Raw genomic sequence first — 24,655 nt, forward strand, 5'->3', positions numbered from 1 at the left:
GTATGTAAACGTGTGTTCACCTTTACATGTGTTACCCAGAAGGTCCCTACTTTGCAGTAACCACTGGTAATTGATGGTGAATACTGGAGAGTAGGATTTTCTGTATGTGTAGTGATCACTGACCACAGGGAAAGTTTAGGTAAAAATTCTGGTTCATAAATATAGGTATGTTTGCATCAGGAAAAACAGATTTTTACTGAGTTTGTTCTTCAAGGAATGTTATGTTGTATTTCTGATATTGCAAATGAATAAAGCAATACTCTATGAGGTGTTCTGCATGGCCAAATGTAGTCCTTACTCAGAATTTACTCAGGAAAAACCACCTTTGACTTCAGTGAGGATTTGCTTGACTAAGGACAGCACAGACTGTTGTGAATCTTACCAGCATTGCCTGATGCTAATGTTGGGCAACAGTTCTCATTGCTAATTTGCCTGCCTCGTCCTTCTCCTGGGCTCAGGATCTGCTTTTGCTGTGTGTTATTCATAGCTTCTATTGCTAGCTCAGATTGCTTTTCTTTGTGCTTTTCTTTCCCAGCAAACATTTTGCAGCTATTGTTCTGCTGCTGGTAGATGAGCACAGAACCTGGTATACAGGACTTGAACCTCAGCCCAGATTCAATTAACACTGTTAAACATGTTCTCACTATGGTGCTCAGAAGAAATTTTGATGACCCTCTTTCAATGAAGCATAAATTTGTTTAAGCTGATGCTTTTAGAATGCAAAAAATATAAGGGCTTGATTCACAAATCTTAAGACCAAATGCTTCTGCAGCTAAATAAATGGAGTAGCACCCATTTAGAGCCATCAAAAGGTAGTTGTAAATGCTTATTGTGCCCTACAAAATTCAGCCAAGAAAGTTACTAAATGTGCGTGCTGTAGCATCACTCTGTTTTATAATTTTAGTACTGCTTTAAAGTTATCCTGAACAATAATTAGTACCAAATTATGCCATAGCCTTCTGATACGAAGCAAATCTAGCTAGGTTATCACTCGTATGTCTTATGAGCCATACCTAGCCATGGTTTATCCTCTATTCATGCTACAGGGTACGAAATTCCTGGGTGCCAACCTGCCTATGGCAACCTAGAATTCTCCAGGGCAGGCTCGCAAAATCTTCACCTACTCTCTGGGACAGGTAACTAATAAGTGATGTTTTGTGAAGTTATGCTTTCTTTCTAACTTTCTGATGTCCGTAAAAATGTTTCATTTCTTCATGTTAGTCCGTGGTCTCTCATTGTTCAGTTCCACTGTGTTTTCTGGACTAGGGAGTAACAGCAGATATGTTTGTTAGAGTGCTCTAGATGCTTGCCTCAGCCAAGCCTGTAATAATTGTTACTAACATGCATAAAACCTGAAAGTTGCTTAAGAGGCTGCAAAATCCACAGCTGCCTACTACCAGTGAATCTCTTTTTCTGATGGAGTAGTTTGACAATGCAGGTGCATTACATTTCACTGTTGGTGCCACAGTTATCTGGGCAGCTCACCCACTTTTCTTAATTGCTGGTATGTATATATATCTATTTTCTTTCCTTTATCAGGTTTACATTAATCTTGAGTCTCCTGAGCTAAGGATATTTCAATGCTATAGGTACAAAACACTGAAAGTCTGGGGGACTTATGACTGATTCTGGTTTACATTTCTATGCAGCATGTAGTATAAGTTTAAGTTTGCCATATTTTGCTTAAATTCTCTTCTACTTTTCTCCTGAATTCACTGTTTATTCTTTTTTCTTGACTTTATTTCAAGTGGCAGATATGTAGAAGAAATGTCATTCACTAATCCTATACCTTTCAATGACATATGAAATATTGTAATATATTTCAAAGTAAAAAAGTGATTAGGTTAAAAAAATAAAGATAAACTAGGCTTCAGATTGTTTTCTTCAGTCTATTGATTTTCTCTGAATACAAGATAAATAATGTGTGAGAAATTTCATCTTAAGAGAGCTGATAGTGTAAGAAAGACATAAGTGAGATTCTTTTTGATTTTTTTTCACATGGTCTGCATTCTGTGGAGCAAAAAAAAACCCCAGAAATCTTGGAAAAGTGGTTTGAATTTTTGCTTTTCATACCCCTGGGATTCTGTAGGTACACTCTACTCTTACCTGGGTTTGGAAGATCTTGATGCAAAAATAGCTTTGCTCTGCTGCTTATTCTTGCTAAAATCAAGAGATGACCATGAAGTGAAACATAATCCAGGCATATAAAACTCTTTTACAAAATGTTTAATCCTAATTCCAACTTGGTTGAATATTTGGAAGTCCTTTAAAATCAGAAGAAATTCACTGTGTAATCACTAAATTTGATCTTACGTTCTGTTTTAAAATGGATGGCCACATGGAATTTCTGAGTTGGGATGATATTTAGTCATCTTTCTGTAGGGTTCACTAAAAATACTTTTTTTTCCTACCACCATTGTCTACTTTTAGTTGTTAGCTATGAAATAAAAAAGCTTACTTTTGTAGAAGACAATGCCACAGTTTATCTCCAAGTGTGCTACAACTTAAAATGCACAAATCCAAGATTTTAGCTCAACCTATTTACCCATTTCATAAAAATATTAAAAGGAAATAGCCATTGAAAGACAATTTTCATTTTCCTATGTGCTTTCTGAAAAGCTCACAAGGACCAAAATTTTTAGAGACATTTTTGTATTTCCTGAAAGCTGGCTTGTTTCTTTCCTGTGAGTAACTCAGGTTTAATCTCACTGTTTCAACATATCTAGACGGTAAAACAATATCTGGAAACTTGCTTTCTAGTTATATTGAAAAATACCACCTTGCTGAAGGAACTAATAAAAAACCCAAACGTTTATTTGGTAAAATGAAAAATAGTGAGTATGACAAGTGTCAGCATTTACAAAATGAGGATAGGTTCTACTTTATCCAGCCTGATGCACCTTAACCTTTAAAAACTAATGAGAAAGCAGTAACAGTATCAGCAAGAAATTTCTAGTAAAAACCTACATTTTGATTAACCCAGAATGTTGAAATTGTTCAGATATAACATGTCAGGAAAAAAAAAAAAAAAAAAAAAAAGATGGCCTGTGTTTATGTAATCCACATCCCAGGAATTTTTGGGAGAGTCTGGAGTAGTGAACCTGCTTCCTCACCCTGTACAGGTCCTTGGGGGGCTGCATCTGCAGGGGAGGTGGAGTCAAAGGGCTCCTGGGTCCCCTCTGAAGGAGCACATTGTGCATTGCTTTTCACATGAATAGTGTGAGCAGCTTTTCCATGAACACCTGCTGCCCGACTTGGTCCGTCCAAATCTGAAGAGAGATCTTTCATTTGCTGGCTCACTCCAAAAACTGCCCAAGAGCCAGTGTCAAGGTGCAGGGCTGATAACAAGAGTTTGGAGGAATGCAGTCCTGTTCCCTCTCCTTTCCTGTACAGCCACAAAAAAAAAAAAAAGTGACAAACCAGAGTCTTACACTGAAAAGCCAGTGCAGCCAGGGGAGCAGGATAAAATACTGAGCTAATAAATTATGACATTCAGCTAGGAGGAAAGTTGTGTGAAATGATGGCACAACATGCTGAGCCATGGGGAACTTGCTAGAGGTGAACTCATTTATACTCTTGCAGAGTAGAAGACTTCTCAGTTAACAAGTCCCAAAATAGTGTGCTGCAGTGTATAAAACAAGGTAGGGCTTGAAATAATTAGCCACAGATGACAGATGGCAACTCCTTTCTCTTTTTTCCTTCTTTTCTTTTGCTGTAATATCAAGTTGATCAAAGAGCTGAGGATCATTTGTTATGGTAGAAAAACTAAAAATATCTTGAAATATTCAGGCAAATCAAGTTCATTCAGGTACGAGCCAGTAGCTCTCATTGTTTCTGTTCAACACCTTGTACATGAGTCTATGTGTAGTAATAGTTTCCCTCAGGATCTGAATTACATGTGCACAGCTGAGAATTTGGATGTGCCCTGGCTTAGGAGCATTATTTAGTCAATTTATTAAATCAAATTGTTAATGTATTTAATGTAATTGTTTGCTTGTGTTAACAAACCAATGATCTATTGTACTGCCAGAAAGCCCTCCAGAAAAGTGCCCAGAGCTCACCTCTCTGGCAGGTCACTTGAGCAAGGTCATACAGGGGCTCTGTGAGGGGAACCAGATGCTAGGGAGCAGAGGATGCAGTAGAACTGACTGCACCCATAACCCCTGGAGGTGTCTGAAGGGGCAGTGCTGCCTCTCACTCCAGGCAGGAGCAGCATTTCCCCCATCCAGCAAGCATGGGCACTGTTTTAAAGGCAAGCACCCATGGATTCAAGTTAGAGACACAACAGGAGCTTCTGTCTTGCATGACTTCTGTCACAAAAGAGGATCAGAACAAAACTGTAACAGATGTAGTTAAAAGGAGAATTCAGTAATTTGCTCAAATAATGTAATATACACTGCTCATAAAGGAAAAAAGCCATAGAATCTCCAGTCCCAGTAGTAATTCTGTCTGACTGGTTCACGAGCCAGAAGAGTATATTTGATTTTTTCAGCTGCTTAGCATAACCTTTCTTATGGAAGTGTTAAGCCAACACACCTAAATTAGTCCCTTGAGCAAGAAAAAGATGAATTTCAAATCAGAAGAAAGAGAAAAGGATTGGGAAAGGAAGGAAATAAGATGAGAACAGAGATTATAACCTCTGTCCGTTAACCTATGGATGTTTTATACCAAATAAAATAGGAACAAAATTCTATCCCTACTGCTAAAGCACATTTCTCCAGTATTCCCCTACCACACATCCAACCTCAGTCCTTTAATAGAAAGACTAAGATCAATTTCAGATTGCTTCTGGCCAGTGGGCTTCACCCATTCTCATTACATTCCTATTACACGAAAACTGCACAATTCAGGAGGAGCCACACTTCTGTTCCAGCACAGCTTGATCCAGATGAATCGGGGAAATAAACAGACAAAAACAAAAGTGAGAAAGGTTTAATAACACAATTAAAATATAACTTTATAAGCTTGTGAGCTGATGTGGCAGGCTGCTCTCAGTAATTTCCAGAGGGAGTGCTTATCCGTGACTACAAACCAAAGCAATCTAGAAGCTGGCCACTCAGAGCTGTAAGGAGAGCTACTGCAACTGAAGGCAGCCTGCTTAATCACCTGGAGAGCTCTCTTTAGCTTTCTAATCACAAATTGAAGTCTACCTCTAATTTTGCTTCCTCAATTTTTCAATACCTTACTATTTTTTTCCCCTTTCTTATCACCTCTCGGTAGTCTGGATTCCCCAGTGAGATGCAATGCAGACGGGTAGGATTCTGACAGACATTAAAAAGCAGACAGCAACTGCTCAACAACTTCAAATAACTTTCTGTCTGAGGCACCCCCCCACCCAGTGGTCTGTGTTACATCATATTTGTTGCAGTCAGCCTTTGCTGCTGGTTTTCTTACCCTTTCGAACCCTGCAACTTTACACTGCAACTCACGATTTCTGCTACCCAAACATTTTATGCAAACTTACCAGCCTCTGGGAAGCCAGGAAATAGCAGCTCTTACAGGGGTGAACCTTCTTCCAGATTCATGGGAAGAGCAGAGTCTGGATAGAAAGCAGTGAAGATCCCTTAATCCCTAGGAAGGGTCAGGGTCATTCTTATTCTGCTCTCTTGCACAAATGCTGTCTTAAGTTTGCCACAGCAGAAGTTTCCTTCCTTCTCTCACAGTTTAACCACCTGATTCATTTCAGATGTGCTCCAAGCACTAGGCAACATTTGAACAATGCAGTAAATAAGAAGCAGGGCATGAACATGAACAGAGTCCTTCATTATGGTAGGAAAATAAACATGTCCTTCCTACCTCTAGAGAATGAGCCAGAAAGCATGTATTCCTTCTAGAATCCCATGCTGGTTTTCTTCTCTTGGATCCATATTTTCCAGCTCTCCATCATTTCATTTTCTAGCAATACAGAGAAACAAATTGAACAGACACAGGCCTTATTCAGACTTTGGTAGGATCACTTACTGAGCCTAAAGGTTTGCATTTTAGCCACTGCTACTAGGAGTTTACCTGCCAGAGCTGAAAACAATTAGTTTCCACTTCAAGGAGAGCCTAACAGAGGCACCAGGAGCCAACTTGGAAGGAGGCAAAGGTCATAGTAACAACTTCTGCTGCTTCCACTCTTTCCCTCTGCTTTAGTCACCTTTGAATTTGGGCACAAGGCTCCTGCTGTTTTGCTGTTCTCACATACTCAGGTATTCAACCTCAGAAGTGTCTCATAAGCAAAAATGATCATCCTATTCATAGGAGACAGAAATGTATTTGGAAGATTCCAGTTCCAAACCAAGTTAGCAGAAGTATAAAATCAGTCCTCAGAGAGTTGGCTCAGCCCTCCAGTCTCTGCTCAGCCCTTGCACCAGGCAGTGACAGTGCACATCCTGGTTTGTAAGTCCACATTCTTCCTTCTCCATGAGCTGCTCTGTACCCTTGCTTAGTGCTCTGCACATTAACACATCCCTGGTCACAGGTCTGGATTCTCATAGCTCATTTTCATTTGCCCTTGGTATTTTTCAGTACACTTGAGGAATGAAAGTTGTCTGCTGAAGAAACTTCATTTAAAATAATCAAAACACCTTTAGTGTCCACTTCCGAAAGCTGTAATTTTATTTGTGGTATTTCTATTCAATCCATTCAGAGCCTTAGGTTATGGATAGCACCTTTAAAGAAAGGAAAACTTGTATGTCTTTATTATGAGTACATTTTAAAAATCTTGTCATGTTTCACTGACAATAATGGCATTCACTTAAGACAACTCAGTGCTGACAGATGGTCCTCTAAGGGTTTTTTGCATGTCAACACGTAACTGAATTTTCGTATCTTAATCACCTCATATTACAGTTAATACTGAATGCTCTTGTTGGATAGATGTGTCTGTGGGCTTCTGATATTTGTTACAGAAGTCACCCTTCTTCAGTGAAAGACTGTCAGGTCATTATACAATGCAGTTTTATTTTAAAGAGGGATTACTCTTTTCTACCTCTTATGAATAAGTACAGTTTAGACACATTTACCATATGCTATATCTTGTCAGGTTTGAATTTTTAGTTGTGAATTTATGAATTAGTGAATTATGAAAGAGTGACTCCTGCCTAAAGTAAAGAAAAGCCGTCTTCCAATATCCAGTGATGTATCTGTTTTAACGCAGCTGAATGAACTCTACAGGTGCCACAAATAAGTTTTCATGCTAAGGATCTATCCCACAGCACTTGGCACTTCAACTGCTAAACATCTCTTCCTTTCCCCACCTCCCTTTCAAATGACTCTCTTTAATTTTTCTGATAAATGTCCCTCTTCTCTGGTTTGAATTCTGCCAGAATGCCTGAAACCTAAGAAAAGGGCTCTGTTACTTGTTTTGTGTGTCCATCAGTCATTTGGAAACTATCTGAGCTCCAGATTTGGATCACCCACACATTTGTTCTGAAACATATGTACAGGCCTTCCTTCTCATAATCCAAACCCAGCTTCAGGTTGTTTATTTTGAAAGCAAGTACTGCAAAGAAAATTCAAATGGTTTAATACTTGCAAAAAAAAACTCCTTCAAAAGCTATATTTCTAAATATGTTTGTATATGTAGCTACAGGAAAGAGAGATCTGAATGCAATTTGACAGGCAAACTGTTCATACTCCAAAGTTTCAAATATAAGTAATTTCTTTGAAAGTAATGGAGAAATTTGTTGTAATGAAAAAATCCTGACAGACCTTGGTAAAAATTAAAAACAAAAAAAATCAGTAAGCTGAACAAAGTCTGTGTGAGCCTGAATTTAGGCATTTTAGGAAAATGCCTATTGCAGAACTTGGATACACATTTGCATAAGCAAATTTCTTTAAGTACAAATGAAACTCCTGAATAAAGAGTGCAAGAAAATTGGGATTTGTGAGCTTGACTCTGAGTCTGAGCCGCAGCATGTAATCTTTTTCCCCAATAAAATTTATAATTTCAAGTCTGTAGTTGGATTCTCAGACTCTGGATCTTGACTTTGTAATTTGATCCCATCCCCCTCCTAATCAGACAAAGCACGAGCAAGGTTAGACAAAAAAACTGCAGACAAGAAAGATAGTTTTGGCATTAACCTTTTGAAACGGTGACCCTGAGCATGTAACACATAATCAAAACTTGATTAACATAGAAATCCAATTACTGCTTCATTAAAAATCTTTCATTAATCTAGAAAACACTTGTAAAATGCTTTGACTTCATTTCCCAACAACTACAACTTGAAAAAACGTTATTGAGGGGTCAGATTCAATGTCACAACTGCCATCTCAAAGCTATTCCTCCTGAGCTGGGGTTTGGGTGCCTTTCTTGCAGCATGCCTACTTTGGGCAACATGCAGACCCATTCCAGAGTCATGTCCAGCAAAGATCTGCTGGAATGAAAAATCCTGGGTAATCCAGACTACCAGACATGGACTATCAAGAGCTGCTGGAGCCAAAATTCTTAGGAAATTTGAAAATCAATCTGTCAATGCAGTCCTGCTCCATTGAATAGTAACACAGCAGCACTGAGGATCTGCTGGCATCTCTGCCAGCTGTGAGCATCTCCAGAGATCTCTGTTCCCACCTTTCTGCTCCCTGGGGTGTGAGGTACAGGTCAGGAAGGTGACTCCCAGAGCCTTGCCTCTTGTCTGGCTGATGATATTCATCTCTGTGATGATCAGCTGCCTCCAAAAGTCGGAAACAAAACCGGGTGTGTGCATGGCCGCTTTCCTTGAGCCAAATAGCCCATCTCTTTGCAGAGATCCACAGAAGACTCACACTGTTGGGAAAGCGCTTCCAGGAAAGCAAGCTCACAAAGCTGCCTCAAACCTTCTGACTGTCTGTCATCAGTGGCCCAAGTTGGTATGGCATGACGGGGTGCACAGGTCCTCCCTTGGCCTTTCCCAGAGACCCTCTCCTGATCTTTATATTCTTTCACAGAAAACACCTTGTAGGGTTAACTGTTATTGACCTTTCCCTAGACAAAACCCCACAGGGTAAAAGAAGAAAACATTATTTTTGAAGTTCTGTTCAGAATACATTTTAAATTTGCTCCCAAACTCCTGATCCTATGAAGTGGGTTTTTATTTAGAATGTGACACATCACAGACATGAAGCAGATCTGATAAACAATTTAGAAGCATTTAGTGGTTCATTTTTGTGGGCCCCCACGCCATCTAAGCAAACAAGAAAGGAAATACTATTACCTCATGTCATACACACAGGACTGAGTCAGGAAGAGGGGGAGTTATCTGACGAGATGTGATTGTCTGCGTCTGAGACACTTGACTAGATTCCCTTTGTAAGCAACGGAAATGGATACTTCCAGATTTGCGTCAACTCCAAAAGCAGGCTTCTAAAATAGGTCAGATTTTAATTTCATCCTGGTGGTGCCTGCTCTTGACTAAGAACAGGAGCCAGAGCTGACCAGCAGTAGGAAAGCTCAGTCTTGCCTTGACTCTCTTGAGTGGTATAACCTTTATAAAAGCCATGTGCAAAACAGAGATCCAAAACCCAGTCCAGGTTATTTCTTACACGTTCTTTCTTGCAAGACAGGCTTTTTACCACAAAATGCAATTAGTTCTACTTAGGATTTCACAGCTGCATTAAAATGACTGTTTCACTAGCCAGAAATGAGAACCTTTGATATGGATGTTTATCAGTATATATATGGCATGGGCATCTATTTTGCCTTTGTTTCATTCTTTTCACTGCTAATTTCCCTCTTAAAATCATTAATCAATTTATTTTTTTTTTCACTCACTTCAGGAGCAGTGGGAAGGAATGTAATCAGTTCATTCAGAGAGAATTTCCCTAGTTCAGAAAAAAAGGGTTTGCTCTGGTTTTAAAGAACGTTGCAGAACCATCTAAAGCCAGAGCCCTGGAGTGGCAGGCAGAGGTGGAAAGGGCTGCTGAAGCAGTTTGGCCAGTGAGATGGAGATGTGGGGCTGCTGGAATGCTCCACTGATGAGGCAGACCCATAGACATCAACTCTTATGGAGTGAAGGTTCAGGGAGCCCCCTCTTTGTGGGCCACATGAAGGTAGAAGGCTCTAGAAACCATCTGGCCTCCAGGCAACTGAGCACCCCCAGCTTTGCATGCCAGCACTCCTTTGTCATCAGCCCATCTGCCAGGCAGATGAGCTGGCAGAAGATCAGACAGGTACAATGAAAAACTGCTTGTTTGCCAGCACACCTTCCTCAGAATAGGCCCTTATCATGTGGCATCTCAGCTTTGTCTGAAATCCAGTGGGAATGTGTTCACTTGGAGCTTCTCCAGCCAGCACTACAGTTTAACCCTGACCAACAGCTGCAGGCTGAGATAATGTTTGTGGGCACAAATTTCTGTGCAAATATATGTTTCATCTATTTTTTACTTTTTATGAATGTAAACAAAGCTAATCAGTGAAAATAATACTTTGGAAAGTTGAAAGACCTGTTTTTATTAACCTTGAAAGTAGCTCCCCTTGAGAGGTTTTCTTTCACCAGTCTAAAAATTTAATATTGTATTTACTGTCCTTGTTGTTAAAGAAATATTTTAATGAAGCAAAGTGGGTAATGACTTGCAGACCACTAATTGTCACAGGAGCAGAACATTAGAGATTATTAAAAGAAATAGGCAACCCCTTATGCTAAAGGTGGAATAATCTATAGGACCTTTGAGCCTGCCCTGTAATTCCATACTCCTTGAAGCTGTCAGAGTTTCAGGAACTCCATGGAATAGAGGATTTGTGTTTTCTAAGACATAGCACTACCAGATTGCTAAAACATAGCACTACCAGAATACTTTTTGTTTGCAAATAAGTCCTGTCCTTTCTCCTGGCTGTACTTTTTTCCATTTCCATTATTTTCTTAGTTTTACATGTATATAAAACTAAAGAACCATGGGGATCAACTATCCCCATGGACATAAATTATTAATCAAAATATAGTGATTTAGCAGCATCAAAAAATTGTGCAATGAACTTTTCTAATTAACTGGTATATGAAAAGCAGAAACAAAATGCATCTAATTTAAGGGTTCGTTGGTTGGATTGAAGACGAGAGAAAATGGTTGACTTTGTTTTGACTCCATGTTTTGACTTTTTATCTTTCCCTCTTTTAACGCTGATTAAATTACCACTATCAAATTTACAATGGTACAGAACAACATGAAGCCCTCCTCACAAAAACCTCTGATTTCTAGAACAAAAAACACAACATAGCATAAGGAATGAGAATCCAAGCTTGTCTTTATGTGATAACACTGGAAGATAATGGTAAGGGGAAGGTTTCCAGAGAAAGAGTATCTGTTTCATGAGATATGGAAAAAAAACCAAGAACAAAACAAAACAAACAAAGAAAAATCACATGAAGTACCTTAGATTAGTACAAAACAAAAATTGAAACTCTCATCCTGTTATTAGAGATGCAGCATTTGATACATTACATCCTCTTATTCTTTCTGCTGTTTTACTCATTGCTTTGCCTTTGCTTCTTAAACACTTGTTCATATAGAACCAAAATCAAGAGAAAACAACAGGGTTTACCTCAAACTGGTTATGTATCAAATCATGCAGAAATCAAAGCCATCTTGGGAATCCTGGGAAATCTGCTCTTAGTGTTACAGCTATTAGTACCCATTCAATGGTTACAATCTAAGATTTCAGAAAATTTCCCCATCGTGCCATTCACGAGGGTAAGTTTCATTGTGCCATTGCTTAAAGTTAGCTATCTTTCCAGAACTTGCTTGACTCAAGATGGTTATTAAAGCAGATGGTTTAACACTTTCCCAGCTGGGGTCTTTTCTCTTTTTCTTTCGTTTTTCTTCTTCCATAAAAGTGGCTGTAAGTTTTTTGCCACTCGACGTATTCACGTGTCATATTACATGTTCACTCAGCATATTATGTGTCAGAACGTAATTTCTTTCCTTCTAAAATTCTTATCTTTCCATCTAATAACTTGTATTTTAATAAGGACTCACTGTTATGCATCTACTATTGTATCCTAAATAATCCCATCATAAATCAGGGATTATTTCCTATCTAAAAATTATATATCCTCTTAAAAACAATCAGCTGTTTTAACATGTATCAGTTGACTCAAAATACACAGTGAGGAGGGATTTTCCTAGGTTTGAGAGAGTTTAAAAATGTCACCCCATCTTTCCAGCATGGGTAGAAATTAGTAGATCTATTCAGAATTATGGTTTGCTGGTTGAGAATAACTTTCACCTTTGAAGCTGCCTGAGTTATGCTTTAATCAGTGGAGCTTTTTCTTTTTTGAACAAGTTATACCTGTGGTTCACTACCCAAAACATCATGTGGAAGAGTCCATGTATATAGACTGTTTCAGTAAACCTCACAAGAATAGTCTTGATTTTAATGGGTTGAATAATCTCATTCTGAAAGCTAAGAATTCATGAATGCAAATACTTCAAAGTGAACTTCAAGGGAAGAAAGTGAGCTGGAAGTTTATCCTTCTAGCATAAGCTTCAGCCTGCCAAAACCTACCAAACTGTCCAGATCTGAATCTAAAAGCACATTTTGGCAATCCAGACCAGCACTGTCTTCCACTTCAGGATCAACCTTTACACAGAACTCAGATTTTTAGCCCAAAATTTCCCCACATAGACAGGTCTAGGCACACTGATCTATGCAGAAGCAACTTCATTTGAGGAGTCAGGGGTTTTGCTCCTGATTAATCTTCTCACAACTGAGACCCAAAGCAAGAAGTACCTACATGAGGAAGCAGAAAACAAAGTTATTGGAGGTGATTCACTTCCCCCTTTTTCCACTTTTGCTAAGCAATCTCCAGTTATTACTAACTTAAACATTCCTGACATTGCCATTATATTTGTATCCCAATAGCTCCTCTTCCTCATAAAGGCTGTGCCCCCTATGTCCAAAGCTTCCCAGTGCAGCACAATGCTCTAACCTTCCCTGATCTGACTTACCTTACATTAACTGCACTTGTCCAGCAGCCTCAGCCTGGGCATTTTTATCAAAAATCATGGCTGGAGGACCTACAGTCTGTTTTTCATAAAAATCTTAGCAGTTAGATTTTTAGACCAACAGAAGACTTGAGATCATATCTCTTTTCATTCTAAACAGTTTTGACTGTAACTGCCACTTTACAGAAGAAAATCTGAGTTTCCAGGCTACTGGAAGGGAAACTGACCACTCTTGCTTCCCAAGATGAGCAGAGAAGTAGCAGGAACAGGCCAGAAGCAGACAAGTGAAAGGTGGTATGATGGGGTAACATCATCAATGAGGACATGTAGAAATGAGCAGCATGGGTTCTCAGCTCCCTAGATAACTCTGGAGTTTAATTCACCAAGTGAAATACAAAAATTAAATGGTTATATTAAGTGGATGCATTAAGCAGTTGCATTAAATGTCTGAATTAGAGTATATTATTTTAAGAGAATATAACCACAAGTGGTAATCTAAGTATAACTGCAACCACGCAATATGTGCAACTGAAATAGAGCGCCGTGTTGGCAAAACATTGGGCTGTTTCCTAGCTCAAAGCTGCATGGATCAAGCAAGCAGCACTTGTGAGGCTTTTGCATTAGCTTACTGAGCTCCTATCACAGCTTGGAGAGGAGCAGCCAGTCACGCTGTAGACAGCTCAGATAAGTGTTCCTTGAAGACTGACATGTTGTTCCCAACTCTCTTGTCTAATTAAAGACCCAAAACATTATTCTACTGCAGCTGATGGCAGCACTCACTTGACATCAAAGGGAATCAAGATTTACCATTAATTTATGAAGAACTATTTTTACCATATGATTAAAAAAAAAAAAAAAAAAAAAACAAAGCAAGGCAATTCACAATGCATCCCGTGGTAGCACTTTGTGTCTGGGTGCTGGCAGACCCCAGTTCCACAGTGCCTCAGAGGTCCCCCTTGGAGCTAAGAGATCAGCTCCACAGTGAGGTTGCAGTGTATGAACCAAGTTCCAGACATCTCCAGAGATCCCAGCTCTGGCAGGAATCCCATCCTGCTGTTCAACTGGCAAACATGCTGGAAGACTGAAGAGCTTGCAAGCTAAATAGCCAAAGATACAAAAAACTCCATTGTGCAGATAAGAAGGCATATGCCAAGTGCCTCTCCTGAGTCTCCTGCTTTGTTTTGTGTAAGAAAGACAGTTTACAATCAGGGCATAAGTGCTGAAAGAACTGTGAAAAATTAGGGATTACACCTGAGTCTGGAAAGCCCTGGCTCCCAAATAAATAGGGGGGAAAGGGAAAGATCTACAACCTCAAAATTGTGATATTATTACTTACCATTCTCCAGATGAAATGCTGAAAAATAAGGTCTCAAAAAAGGAATCAACTGTGACAAAAATTTCTTCCTCCACAGAATTTTAATTTGGATTTTAGGCAAGGAAATATTTTTGCATAATTTATTGTTGCTGCTCTACAGAGACTTGCTCTTTCAGTCATAGTATGGTAAGATAATTCCAAATGGAAGGTCTTGTGTGAAACCAAACTCTAATCTGTGTTTTGTATTTTAATGAAGATTCTTTCGCAACATATTCCATTCTGGCTAATGAGATAGTAGCAATAAAAGCACCAGAAAGGAAAGATGGAAGATAGTCAGCTGTCTGAATCAGAAGATTTTCAAAGTGCAGTAAACAAATGAAGCACACTTTTCTGGCTTGAGGCCAAGCTATACTCTAGGGAACTGGTCAAAGAGTGGATCATGAAAAGCTTTCTGAGAGCAGCTAAATTCTACAGCTGTGGTCTTTGTTTTTCTAGTACTTTGCAAGAACAGAAGGGGGAATTACGAAAGCGCCTATCGTACACTACCCATAAGCTGGAAATGCTTGAAACAGAGTTTGACTCTACACGTCAGTATCTTGAAATAGAATTGAGACGTGCTCAGGAAGAACTTGAAAAAGTAACTGAAAAGCTGAGAAGGTTAGTAATGAACTTTTTGAAATAAATAGAGTTGTTAGAATTTTAAGAGTGACTGTATAAAAGGTGGATATAAGTAAAAGCAAACACAGTTGCAAACATGCATGATTAATTATTTATTGATTACACATTGCGTTTTGTATTTAATATATAGATTTCATTTACCTGAAGGCCACATAAAGTTATTTACATGTGATATGCAAGATGTCTCTGTACTAAAAGCAAATATGCAACTAGAAATACACCTATATATGTGCAAATATAAAATTATTTATGTATAAATGTACATGTGGGGTAGTGCCAGATGGCATTACACATACAAATGTTATAAACCCACTACATATATATACATATATTATTTATACTCTATATATAGATAAATCTTTTATTCAATGACTTTGCACATTTTCTTTGTTTAGACTTCATTGTGCTGATACAAGAGAATAGAATTTGGCTCTCCATTACTCAAAGCTGAGACTATGTTCAATTGAAAAAACATTCAGGCATTTTGCATTATAGTACAGCAAATAATTTACTTTTTCCAAGCAGAATGGAATGATGCTGAAAAGTTATTATTTAAAACTGTTGTAGCTGCGGTACAGTGCTGTTGCAAATGGGGAACCCAGTTAATGTTAGTGATAAATTATGTTAAGCTTGTGCTCCTGACATTTCTGGCACTGATTAAAATGGTCTGTAGACTTAGCCTAAAATTTATCATGATTCTTAATATCCACTTTTGCATTTGTTCTCAAAACTTCTGAAACTAGAATTATCCACTTATACAGGAATGTATTTGCATGTCTTGTGAGCCTTTCTTAGACTGATATCTTAATGGAACTATTTGATTAATTCATTGGATGACTCAAAATGAAATTCAAAATAAATCATTCCAGGGCAATACCCAAAGAAATGTTTTTCATTCCTTGTGGAAGGCAAAAACCAAAACAATGACAGAAAACACCAATAAACTGAGTCAACCAAAGCATTTAATGCAAATTTTAAACAGAGTGAGTCTGTAAGATCTCAAATTAGGAAACAGCCTAGTGTGGTCTTATAACTTAAATGCTTCTCTAACTAGGGGTGCTTCTCAAAATGAGACTAAAATATAGAGATGTCATGGTGATTTTGAAATCTACACATATCTATCCAGAGCAGTCTGGAGGTTCTCCATATATTTTTCTTGTCAATATATTTTTCCTGTTTTTTGCACCTAGAGCAGAGCCACTGAAAGTAACTTCATTCTTGACGTAGTTTTGCTTCGATATATTTCAGGGCAGGGGACACTGGTGCTCTTTTCTCTTGAAGCATCAATTTGGGCAGCTGCCATAAAGCAGCAGAGGGGCTGTCCATCCCACCTCTGTTAAAACAGATGGGCTTCCTGGTCAGTAGAAAGCCTCTTATCAGCTGCACTGGGCACCAGTGAGTTAAGCACCCTTTGAAACTCAAAGCCAAGTCTAGCACTCACACCAGAGCACCACGTTAGCAGAACAGACTTTCCAATATTCTAATGGAACATTGTACCATATTATGAAGAAAACTTATATTAAAAATTATGTTTCAGGCAGGTGATTACTCCCCTGAAGACATATCATAATGGAAGCCAAAAATATTTTACGAGGTGAGCTTTAAAAATGTTTCTATTGAGAATAGCAAGGCATCCTGCAAGTTGAACATCTAGATTTGTCAGCCTGGAGAAGGATAATGTCTGAAAAAAACTTGTCATCCAAAAGCTTGTCAGCAACATGTCACAGAGGAAAATCAATGTGAGAAAAACATAGAAGTAGAATTAGTTTCAATTATGTGTCTCTTCCTTTATTCACTGCACAGGGAGAGAAATTCATCCTCCCATAGATGAATAGGCCCTGTGAAACAAGATCCCACTTGTACACTGGAGAACATTTCTGTTATTAAATTTCCGTTTCTGTAAAGTGCAATATTTTCTTCCAAGAGGCTGAATGACTATCCTTTTGTAATCCTTTCTGAAAGTCTTTGTCTTAATTTACCCAGAATTGCCTGTGCTGTTGCTAGGCTTCCCCAATTTTACTCAGGAGAGGAGGTCACCTATGTGGCTCAATGGTCAAGTTTTCAACCTCTCTACAAGCATTCAGAGATGGCCTCTTTCTTTTTTCTCAGTGGGAGAACAGTGCTAGCTAGATTTGAAAATTAGAACTGTAAAGCATAAGTTCAGCTTTGAAAAGTGACTGAAAAGAGAGGGGATTTCATATTCCTTGCAGTGGTCCCTTTATCTGACATGGTCAGCACAGCTTTTATAAGTTAAAATCTAAAAAATTTCAAAATCCAAACTTGGAACCACATCTGGACTCCAAAGTTCACTTTGGGTTTCTTCCTTGAGGCCTTGCCCTGGGTAACAACTTGATGAGGTCCCCGTTCTACCTTTTAACATAAAGTGGAGTTATTTTAAGACATGAGAAGTAAACTCATAAAAGCATATATTTAGCACTGAGATTAGCCCACACATATAATTATTTCACCAAAAGCAAGACATTTCACAGACTGAAGGGGTGTTCTGAACAAGAATCCTGGAGGAAAAACTATTGTTTTCATAAGAATGTTGGTATAACCTGTGATAACAGAGAGAGAAATTTTTTTTTAACAGGCTACTCTTTCAAGAGTCACTTTTCAAAGCTAACTACACTCAAGAAGAAATTCTCTTCTTTAAAGAAAGTCAGCTCAAGACTAAGTTTTACTTTTGATGTATTTATTGGCCTTAAGAGGGCTTGAGATTGAGTGGAAGCAGAGAAATAGAGGCTTTTGCAGTCTCCCTCTTCAGTGGTGATCTGCAGCCTCAGGGAGGAGTGCGTTGTTAGGTTAGAGCACAGACACCTGACATCTTCAATATGATCAGAATATTTTTCATTAGCCTCTTATTTGGTCAAGAATCTAAACCTTTGTTTAATGCATGCACATATATGCACCTGAAGTCACATGAGTATCTTCTAGTGACATGAACGACACAAAAATACATGAGCACATGAAAATAGGTTATCAATGCACATGAGTTTATCCTTCTAGCAATTTTGAAGCATAGTGAAGCCTACCCTTCATTTTATTTTCAAAGCCAGATTTACAAGGTTAAAATATTTCATACTTCACAGTGTTCAGCCTATCTGGGTGTATTTTTTCTGCAAACAAGGTTAAGTTACCATTTGCTCATCAGGTCATTTTCAAATTTGAATAATTTTCCCTACTTTTTATTTCCCCTTCTCTTTATTTTACAGTTTTGCCTAAAGATTGATCTGACTCTGTTCCTCTTTTATCCCTTAAACACTTTCTTCCATGTATTTCTGGGTCCATTTGTCTCCTTGCCACCTACATTTGCTGACACTTCTTTTGGCACAGTGAATTTCCAGTTTGGGGTTTATACATATACGTGCATGTGTATGTTCTTGTGTACATGTGTATGTGTTTGTGCTTATTTTGACCACTTTTGCATACCGTTCTCAATAGAAACACTTTTTGAAGCTTCCTACTTACTGTGGATTTTTTTTAGATTTGATTTGATTGTACTGGGAGGTAGTCATTTTCTCAGTGCAAAATGAATGTGTTAGAGAACTAGAGTTTATGGGCTACTTTCACCTAAACATGCAACAGGCAAAAATTGGATGGTAAAGGCAAAAGAAGCTACAAAGCGAGAAGCAGATTGTGATAATCTCCTGCAAAACCCTCTACAACCATCTATGGCATGGAAGTGTTATCATTGAAAAATAATTAATGATAATTAACATTTCAATCATCCATATCAAGAGCAAAAGTGAAAACAGAAGCTGAGGAACAAACCCATTGTTACCATGATAAGTCTGCTATCCAAGCAGCAATTACTTCTGGTTTTATTTGTGGTCTCAAAGTTATGAAAAGGGAACCTTCAGGGTCTCCCTTGAGCTGTCCACATCAGCAACCACTGCAGAACAGCCTGTGGTGCAGGGGTACTGGGGCTAGAAAAACCCTAAACCAAATTTTTTCTCCCTTTTACTTTCAGGAAGTTATGCAAGTGCTTTTGAACCCATGAAAACTTTTAGGGCATTGCAGGTGCTAATGTTTAAATCAGTTTTTACACCACCTCCACTTGAACCACAAACTGCCTGGGTGCAAAGAAAGTTTAACCTGTTCTATTTTGCTTTACTAGATAAAAACTATAAACCATGACAGAGAAGATGCTGGGGCACTTCTAGGCTCAGCCAGAAGGCACTATTTTTCTTTTACTCTAAATCCTTTCTTCCCGAGTCATGGCATGCATCCTTACAGCAAAACAAAATATTTGTGCTGAGTAGCTGCAGGCAAAGTTATTTTAACCCTCCTTGTATCAAGATCATCTCTACTTTCTTCTGTACCACAAAAAGATGGGTACAGAGTACCCTGAAACTCGTCTCTGTAGTGTTGACATCTAAATGGCTGGGAAAATCCCAAGTAAACCTGGAGCTACACAAATCAATGTCTGTAGAGAGGCTTAGTGGCAAATGCTATGAGGAGCATGGACAATGCAGAGAAATGCAAACTTCAGTCAATCCTTTAAGTCACCTGGACACAAACACAATAGCACTATGAGAATTGGTGAGTGTTGACCAAGTCTCACAGTGCAAGTCTCAGAGATTTTCAGCCCATTTGGGTCACCACCTTAGCAAACACTATTTAGCACAGATCCTCCTCACAGAAAGGAGGTCTCTGTAAAAGCTGGCCACATTGAGACTTCCCCCAGTGCATATTGGAATGGCTGCCCTGATTTTGGGCTGACCCCTGGTGCCCTGAGGAGGTTCACCCATGGGCATGTCATTATTCATATCCACAGAGCAGATGTCCTTGGCACAGACATCCCCTCCCAGGTCTGTCAGCAGATGTTATTGCAATGCTGGGAGACCCAGCCAGAGCTCAGCATCCCTTAAGAGGGGCACTGCAAGCCACTGGTCTGCCCTGAATGGAGAATTCTTATCATTTAACTGGAAAGAAAATCTCCATGGCAACAGAAGCCGAGATAAGCATCACATTGCCAAGAAGGGGTGGGCTGGACCTTTTGATTTGCAGCTATGGCATGTTTGGAAAACAGATCATTCCACTTTCAGCAGCCACTCCTAACCAAATGATAAACAAAGAGACTTCTTTAATCCCAGTCCCATCCTGATAACTACAGAAACTACACCCAGGTCCACATTTCTGAGAGGAAATGTGTTTTGCTGTATAAATGTGGATTACATCTGAGTTCACTCTTACAATGAAAACACTTGCACATTTCCTAAAATCTCCTCATTGCTGAAAATACTTTGACCTATTGATCAGTACAGCCATATAGATTTATTCAGACAAAGTTTTCACAGCTGAGCTTCTAACATTTGCTTTGCCTTTGTTATACATCATGCTGAGGTGATGGGTACTAATGAACTATCCTCCTTAGCTTCTGTGGAGATAAACCTACAGCTACTACCAAAATTCCAATGGTTTTCCCACAGGCTGTGCAGCTTGTTCATTACAATACCAAGGTTACCATCTAAAGATGTGCAGGCTGAAACTTTTCTTTGTGTGTTGCTCTGGAATAAGTAGGGAAGCCTCATTTTGTGAGTTCATTCAATCCCTAAGTGCTGATAAAAATAAATACCCATCTTTTCTCAGCTAAGCTATCTAAATATACTTCCTGGAAAAAGCAGGCAACTTTTTGAACTTCTGTTGAAAGAAGAAATATTCTCTTCTAAGTCACATGTTGATGCCCACATGTTGCTACAGTCATTAGGATTCTGCTGCAATTTCACAATAAATCTTTTTTTGTGCTGCCTCAGCCTAGAGCTCAAGCTTCCTCTCTTACATACTATTCTTGAGCCTGATCTAAAACTGTAATTACCTTGTGCAAATTCCTAGGCTGTAGCTTGTGTCTGCACACAAGTGCAGAACGACCAACATATCTTCACTTCCTGCTGGAATGTGCTGCTAAATATAGTAAGAAAATATGACAAGTTTGGAAGTTTGCTTAGGAAGCAGGTGGTAATTGCATTTCAAAGGCAACCACTGACTGGTAACAGGAGTGATAAGCAAATAGAATTTGAGTAGTGCAAGCCAAGGTTTTGTACTGATGTGAAAATACAGGTAAAAAAAAACAACATGAAAAACAATGCATTCAGTTACATGATATCATCTTTGTTTTAGGATACAAAACAATTACCTAGCCTTACAAAGAATTAATCAGGATCTGGAGGATAAACTTTACAGAATGGTAAGTTATCATAAGTGTTTTTAAATATATTTAACGTGGTTTTGTGGTTCTTAAGTCACTGGAAAAACATGTATGTAGTTGTCACAAAAACACCCTCAAGCTCTAAAAGCAGTTATGCTTAGAAAAGATATCATGATGAAGAGCTCAAGCTGTGTACAATGATATAGCTCCACCAATTTAAATAGAGATTGCCTAGACTGATGATCTAGCTGAGCAAATTGTATCTTTAAAATAATTTTGGTTAATTTAGTTAATAACTTCATGGGATCTAAATATTTATGTTTTCATTAAGTGTCAAATTTAAATAAGGTAATCCAAGGTTTTCTCATGCTTCTTAGCTATTTCCACTCAGCTTTTATTAAGTGATTTAATAGAGTTTGGGTGGCTTGACTTTTAAATTCCTTCATAACTATCAAGCTCAGTATACTAATTTCCAATCTGCATGTGTCTGCCACCACAATGTCAATGTCACTGTCACAGGCCAATTAATAACCAAGTGAGGAAAATACTGCAGCCTTTGTGGGCTGCACATTCCAGAACACAGCACCACTGGTGCAAAGCAGCTTGAAGATGTCAAAAAGAAATGGCAAAGCCATTGGGGCCCTGGCTCATTGCTGATAATGTTGGGACACCGTGCTCACTGTTAGGGGTAAAACTACAAAGGAGTGTGAGTTTAATGTTTAGAGAGGAAAGAATGACAATTTGGAACTTCCAAAGATCTCAGGCAGAAATTGCATGGATGGGGAGGAACAATTTATTGTGGATTTTGATTAAGCACAGACTATAGCATACAGGAGAGGCACCAGCCCTTGCTAATAAACAAATATTTGAAAATGTCATTGTTCTTATCTCAGAATCCTATTTCAATAGCTAACAATGAATAGGGGACTGAACTTTTGTAACTGGCTAACAGGGCAAAATTACAGCTGGGCTGTAGCTGACATTTGTTCATAAGTACGTGTTTAAACATTGTAAAAGCATAAATAACATTTGGTCTCAGGTTATTGCTTTTTTTCTGCACTCTTCCTTCATTGCTTTTTCTTTTTGCCTAAATCACTTCAGGATTTTGTCTTCATCTGCAGCCCAACATTTATTACCTATGCACCACAAAAAATAAATAGAGTCATTCAGGCTGGTAAATGAAATAAAAATAATGCAAACACCCAAAGAAGGACTCCAGAAAATCCATGTGTTTTTATCAGGTATTTCAGATCAAAGCAAAGAATTTTTAAACTACTGTTTCAGCATCCGGTTAAATCCTTGAGAAATTATTTCAGAGCACAGCACAGAAAAACTGAAAACCAGTCCTGTGGAGCACTGTGCCTTTCTTTATCCCACTAATATGACAGTCATTGAAGATAGCTTTAGAGGCTTGAAGAAGATCAATCAGGCTCTGTACACCACTTAACTCCAGACTGCTTTGCTTTCTGAAATATTGAAACTGAAGACACAAAACAAACCAAAACAAATGTCAAATAGAAACTCCATTAAAAGGAAAAAGATGAGGAAGAAAGTACCATATCTGATTTAGATAACTCAAACCTTTTGATTTTCAGGGCATTCCAAGAGCCCTCAATACTTCAGAGACAAATTAAATAACAGCTGGTCTGGTTGATCAACAGCTTATGGTGGACTGGGCTCTTGGATACTTTTCTCTCCCTTACCTCCTTAGGAGGAAAGCTGTGTGTATTTATTGTTTTGTTTAGTTTGTCATTCTAAAATCTAACACTTTTGATTTCTCTACCCTTATACAAATCCACATCTATAAGCCATGTGTTTACTTTCTCTCTCCCCTGTCCCATCCCTCTGCATTCACACATGTGAATACACACAGACACACACACACACACGTTTTTACTATAGGGTGGGCTCAAATTCAGCAAGTAGGAAAAGCAAGACCCCCAGGCAGTGGTCCCTTGCTCCCCTTGCCTGCAGATAACATGGGATGTTTCCAGGAGTTGAGTTAGTCCCTGCCCTAACAGGGAACTCACAATTCCACCTCTCCCAGTGACTGGTTCCTGCTCATTGCAACTTATCTAGGACTCCACTGGGACCTCCCCTTTCTAGCATTTTTGGTATCCTGAATGTTAAAGCCTTTCATGCCTGCTATTGGTATGAGATGTAAAGCAATAATCATTAATTCATCAGCAGTCACAGAAAAGAAGCTGATGCAGCAGTTAATTTTCTTCTAGTCTCTTCTTCCTTTTGGGTGCTAACCTATAAAATATTTAAAAATATTTGAAAGCACACATCTGATCACAGCAAATGGTATCCAGTTGAAACCTCTGTCACATCAGAACTTGAAGTATAAATATAAAATATGAGCCATAGTGTCTGACTTTGCTAAGTGCTAAAAAATGTAACCCTGAAATCAGGGTAGAGCTTGCTGTACTAAACTGGACAAGACTAAACACATGGAACAGTAGAGGAATGTGGCATAGCATTAAAATTCTGCTGGAATTCCTCATAAAACTTCTGTTCTTTCTACAGTAAGTCTCTTCATCTGGAGAAGATTTCTTTAGTCTTGTAAGAAATGGTTAAGAAGTGGAATATACAGGCTGTCTGCCTAAATAATTAATCTTAATAACTCTTTTATCCATTAAGATGTGGGAAAAGACTAAGCAGAGTCCTCACATTTTTTACTGCGATTCCATCACAGCGCTCTTCAATCAAAAAAATTTTTATGATATTTAGTTCCAGTTGTCATCAGTAATCTTCACTTTCATTTACACTTGTTTGAGCTTTTGGAGCATGCTCTTACATGGTCTTGCTGCTCACAAACAGCAATTACAAGTAGATTATGCAAGTCATCCCAACCACAAGAAATCCTTTATAAGAGCTCAATCCAGCTGTATTCTCCATATGATCCTCTCTAGAATTAAGCAATGTATTTTTAAAAGCTTTTGAAGTTTTAAGGCTTTTGGTTGCATTTAGTTCTGTAGTTTTACCTTTAATGCCATAAGCCAGATTTTTAACAGTATCCTCTTTTGGGAAGAACTGGTGCCTAATAATAGCTGCTTAATAAACCCTACTGCTAATGAAAATTGCACCCATTTCTCCTCCTCCATCTGCATTTTGAATGTTCTTGAAAACATGATCACAGAAATCCAGCTGCAAATATCTCAGGAGACCTTATTATCCAGAAACACCCTAAAATATGCCTCTTTTACAAAGTTTGACAGACAGACTGCTGGATGGTATCAGCTCTGTTTCCCACCTCTGCAAAGCCAGCACCAGCCCTCTGCACACAGTGCATTAAGCAATTTATGATCTGTCATGATGAAAACTCTTACATTTTTACAATAAAACTGTACAAAATTTACAGCTGAATTTTACCGCAGAACTTTCACAATATTACACACCAAAGTCTGATTTTTCATTTACATTAAGGCAGGCTGAGAGTGAGGCTGCCATAAAGCTGGAAGAAATTATTTATAAACAAGCAGTAAAGAGGGATTTGTGTTAAGGATGATCATGTCTGAAATTCTGCACCTTCTGAGCACTGCACTGGTTTTTATCCCATTTCTGCCTCTCCCTATGAGCTGGAGGAACTAAGAGGTACAGAAAAT

The 24,655-nt window shown here is 38.6% G+C and overlaps 1 protein-coding gene across 14 annotated transcripts in view; it reads left to right on the forward strand.

Annotated features, from left to right (window-relative positions):
• The window catches only part of BEGAIN (brain enriched guanylate kinase associated), a 157,099-nt gene that overhangs the window by 83,878 nt on the left and 48,566 nt on the right, over nt 1-24,655 (forward strand). For 6 of the 14 annotated variants that reach the window (XM_064423354.1, XM_064423353.1, XM_064423360.1 and 3 more), the window contains 4 exons: nt 1,047-1,136; nt 14,714-14,875; nt 16,434-16,490; nt 21,020-21,086. The exons of 1 other annotated variant lie outside the window; for it this stretch is intronic. In XM_064423354.1, the coding sequence (XP_064279424.1) occupies nt 1,047-1,136; nt 14,714-14,875; nt 16,434-16,490; nt 21,020-21,086 (376 nt within the window). The remainder of the gene's footprint in view (nt 1-1,046; nt 1,137-14,713; nt 14,876-16,433; nt 16,491-21,019; nt 21,087-24,655) is intronic. 7 more of the 14 variants (XM_064423358.1, XM_064423361.1, XM_064423352.1 and 4 more) reach the window with 3 other exon arrangements.

This window comes from Passer domesticus, chromosome 6 (assembly GCF_036417665.1).
Source record: "Passer domesticus isolate bPasDom1 chromosome 6, bPasDom1.hap1, whole genome shotgun sequence".
NCBI classification, from domain to species: domain Eukaryota; kingdom Metazoa; phylum Chordata; class Aves; order Passeriformes; family Passeridae; genus Passer; species Passer domesticus.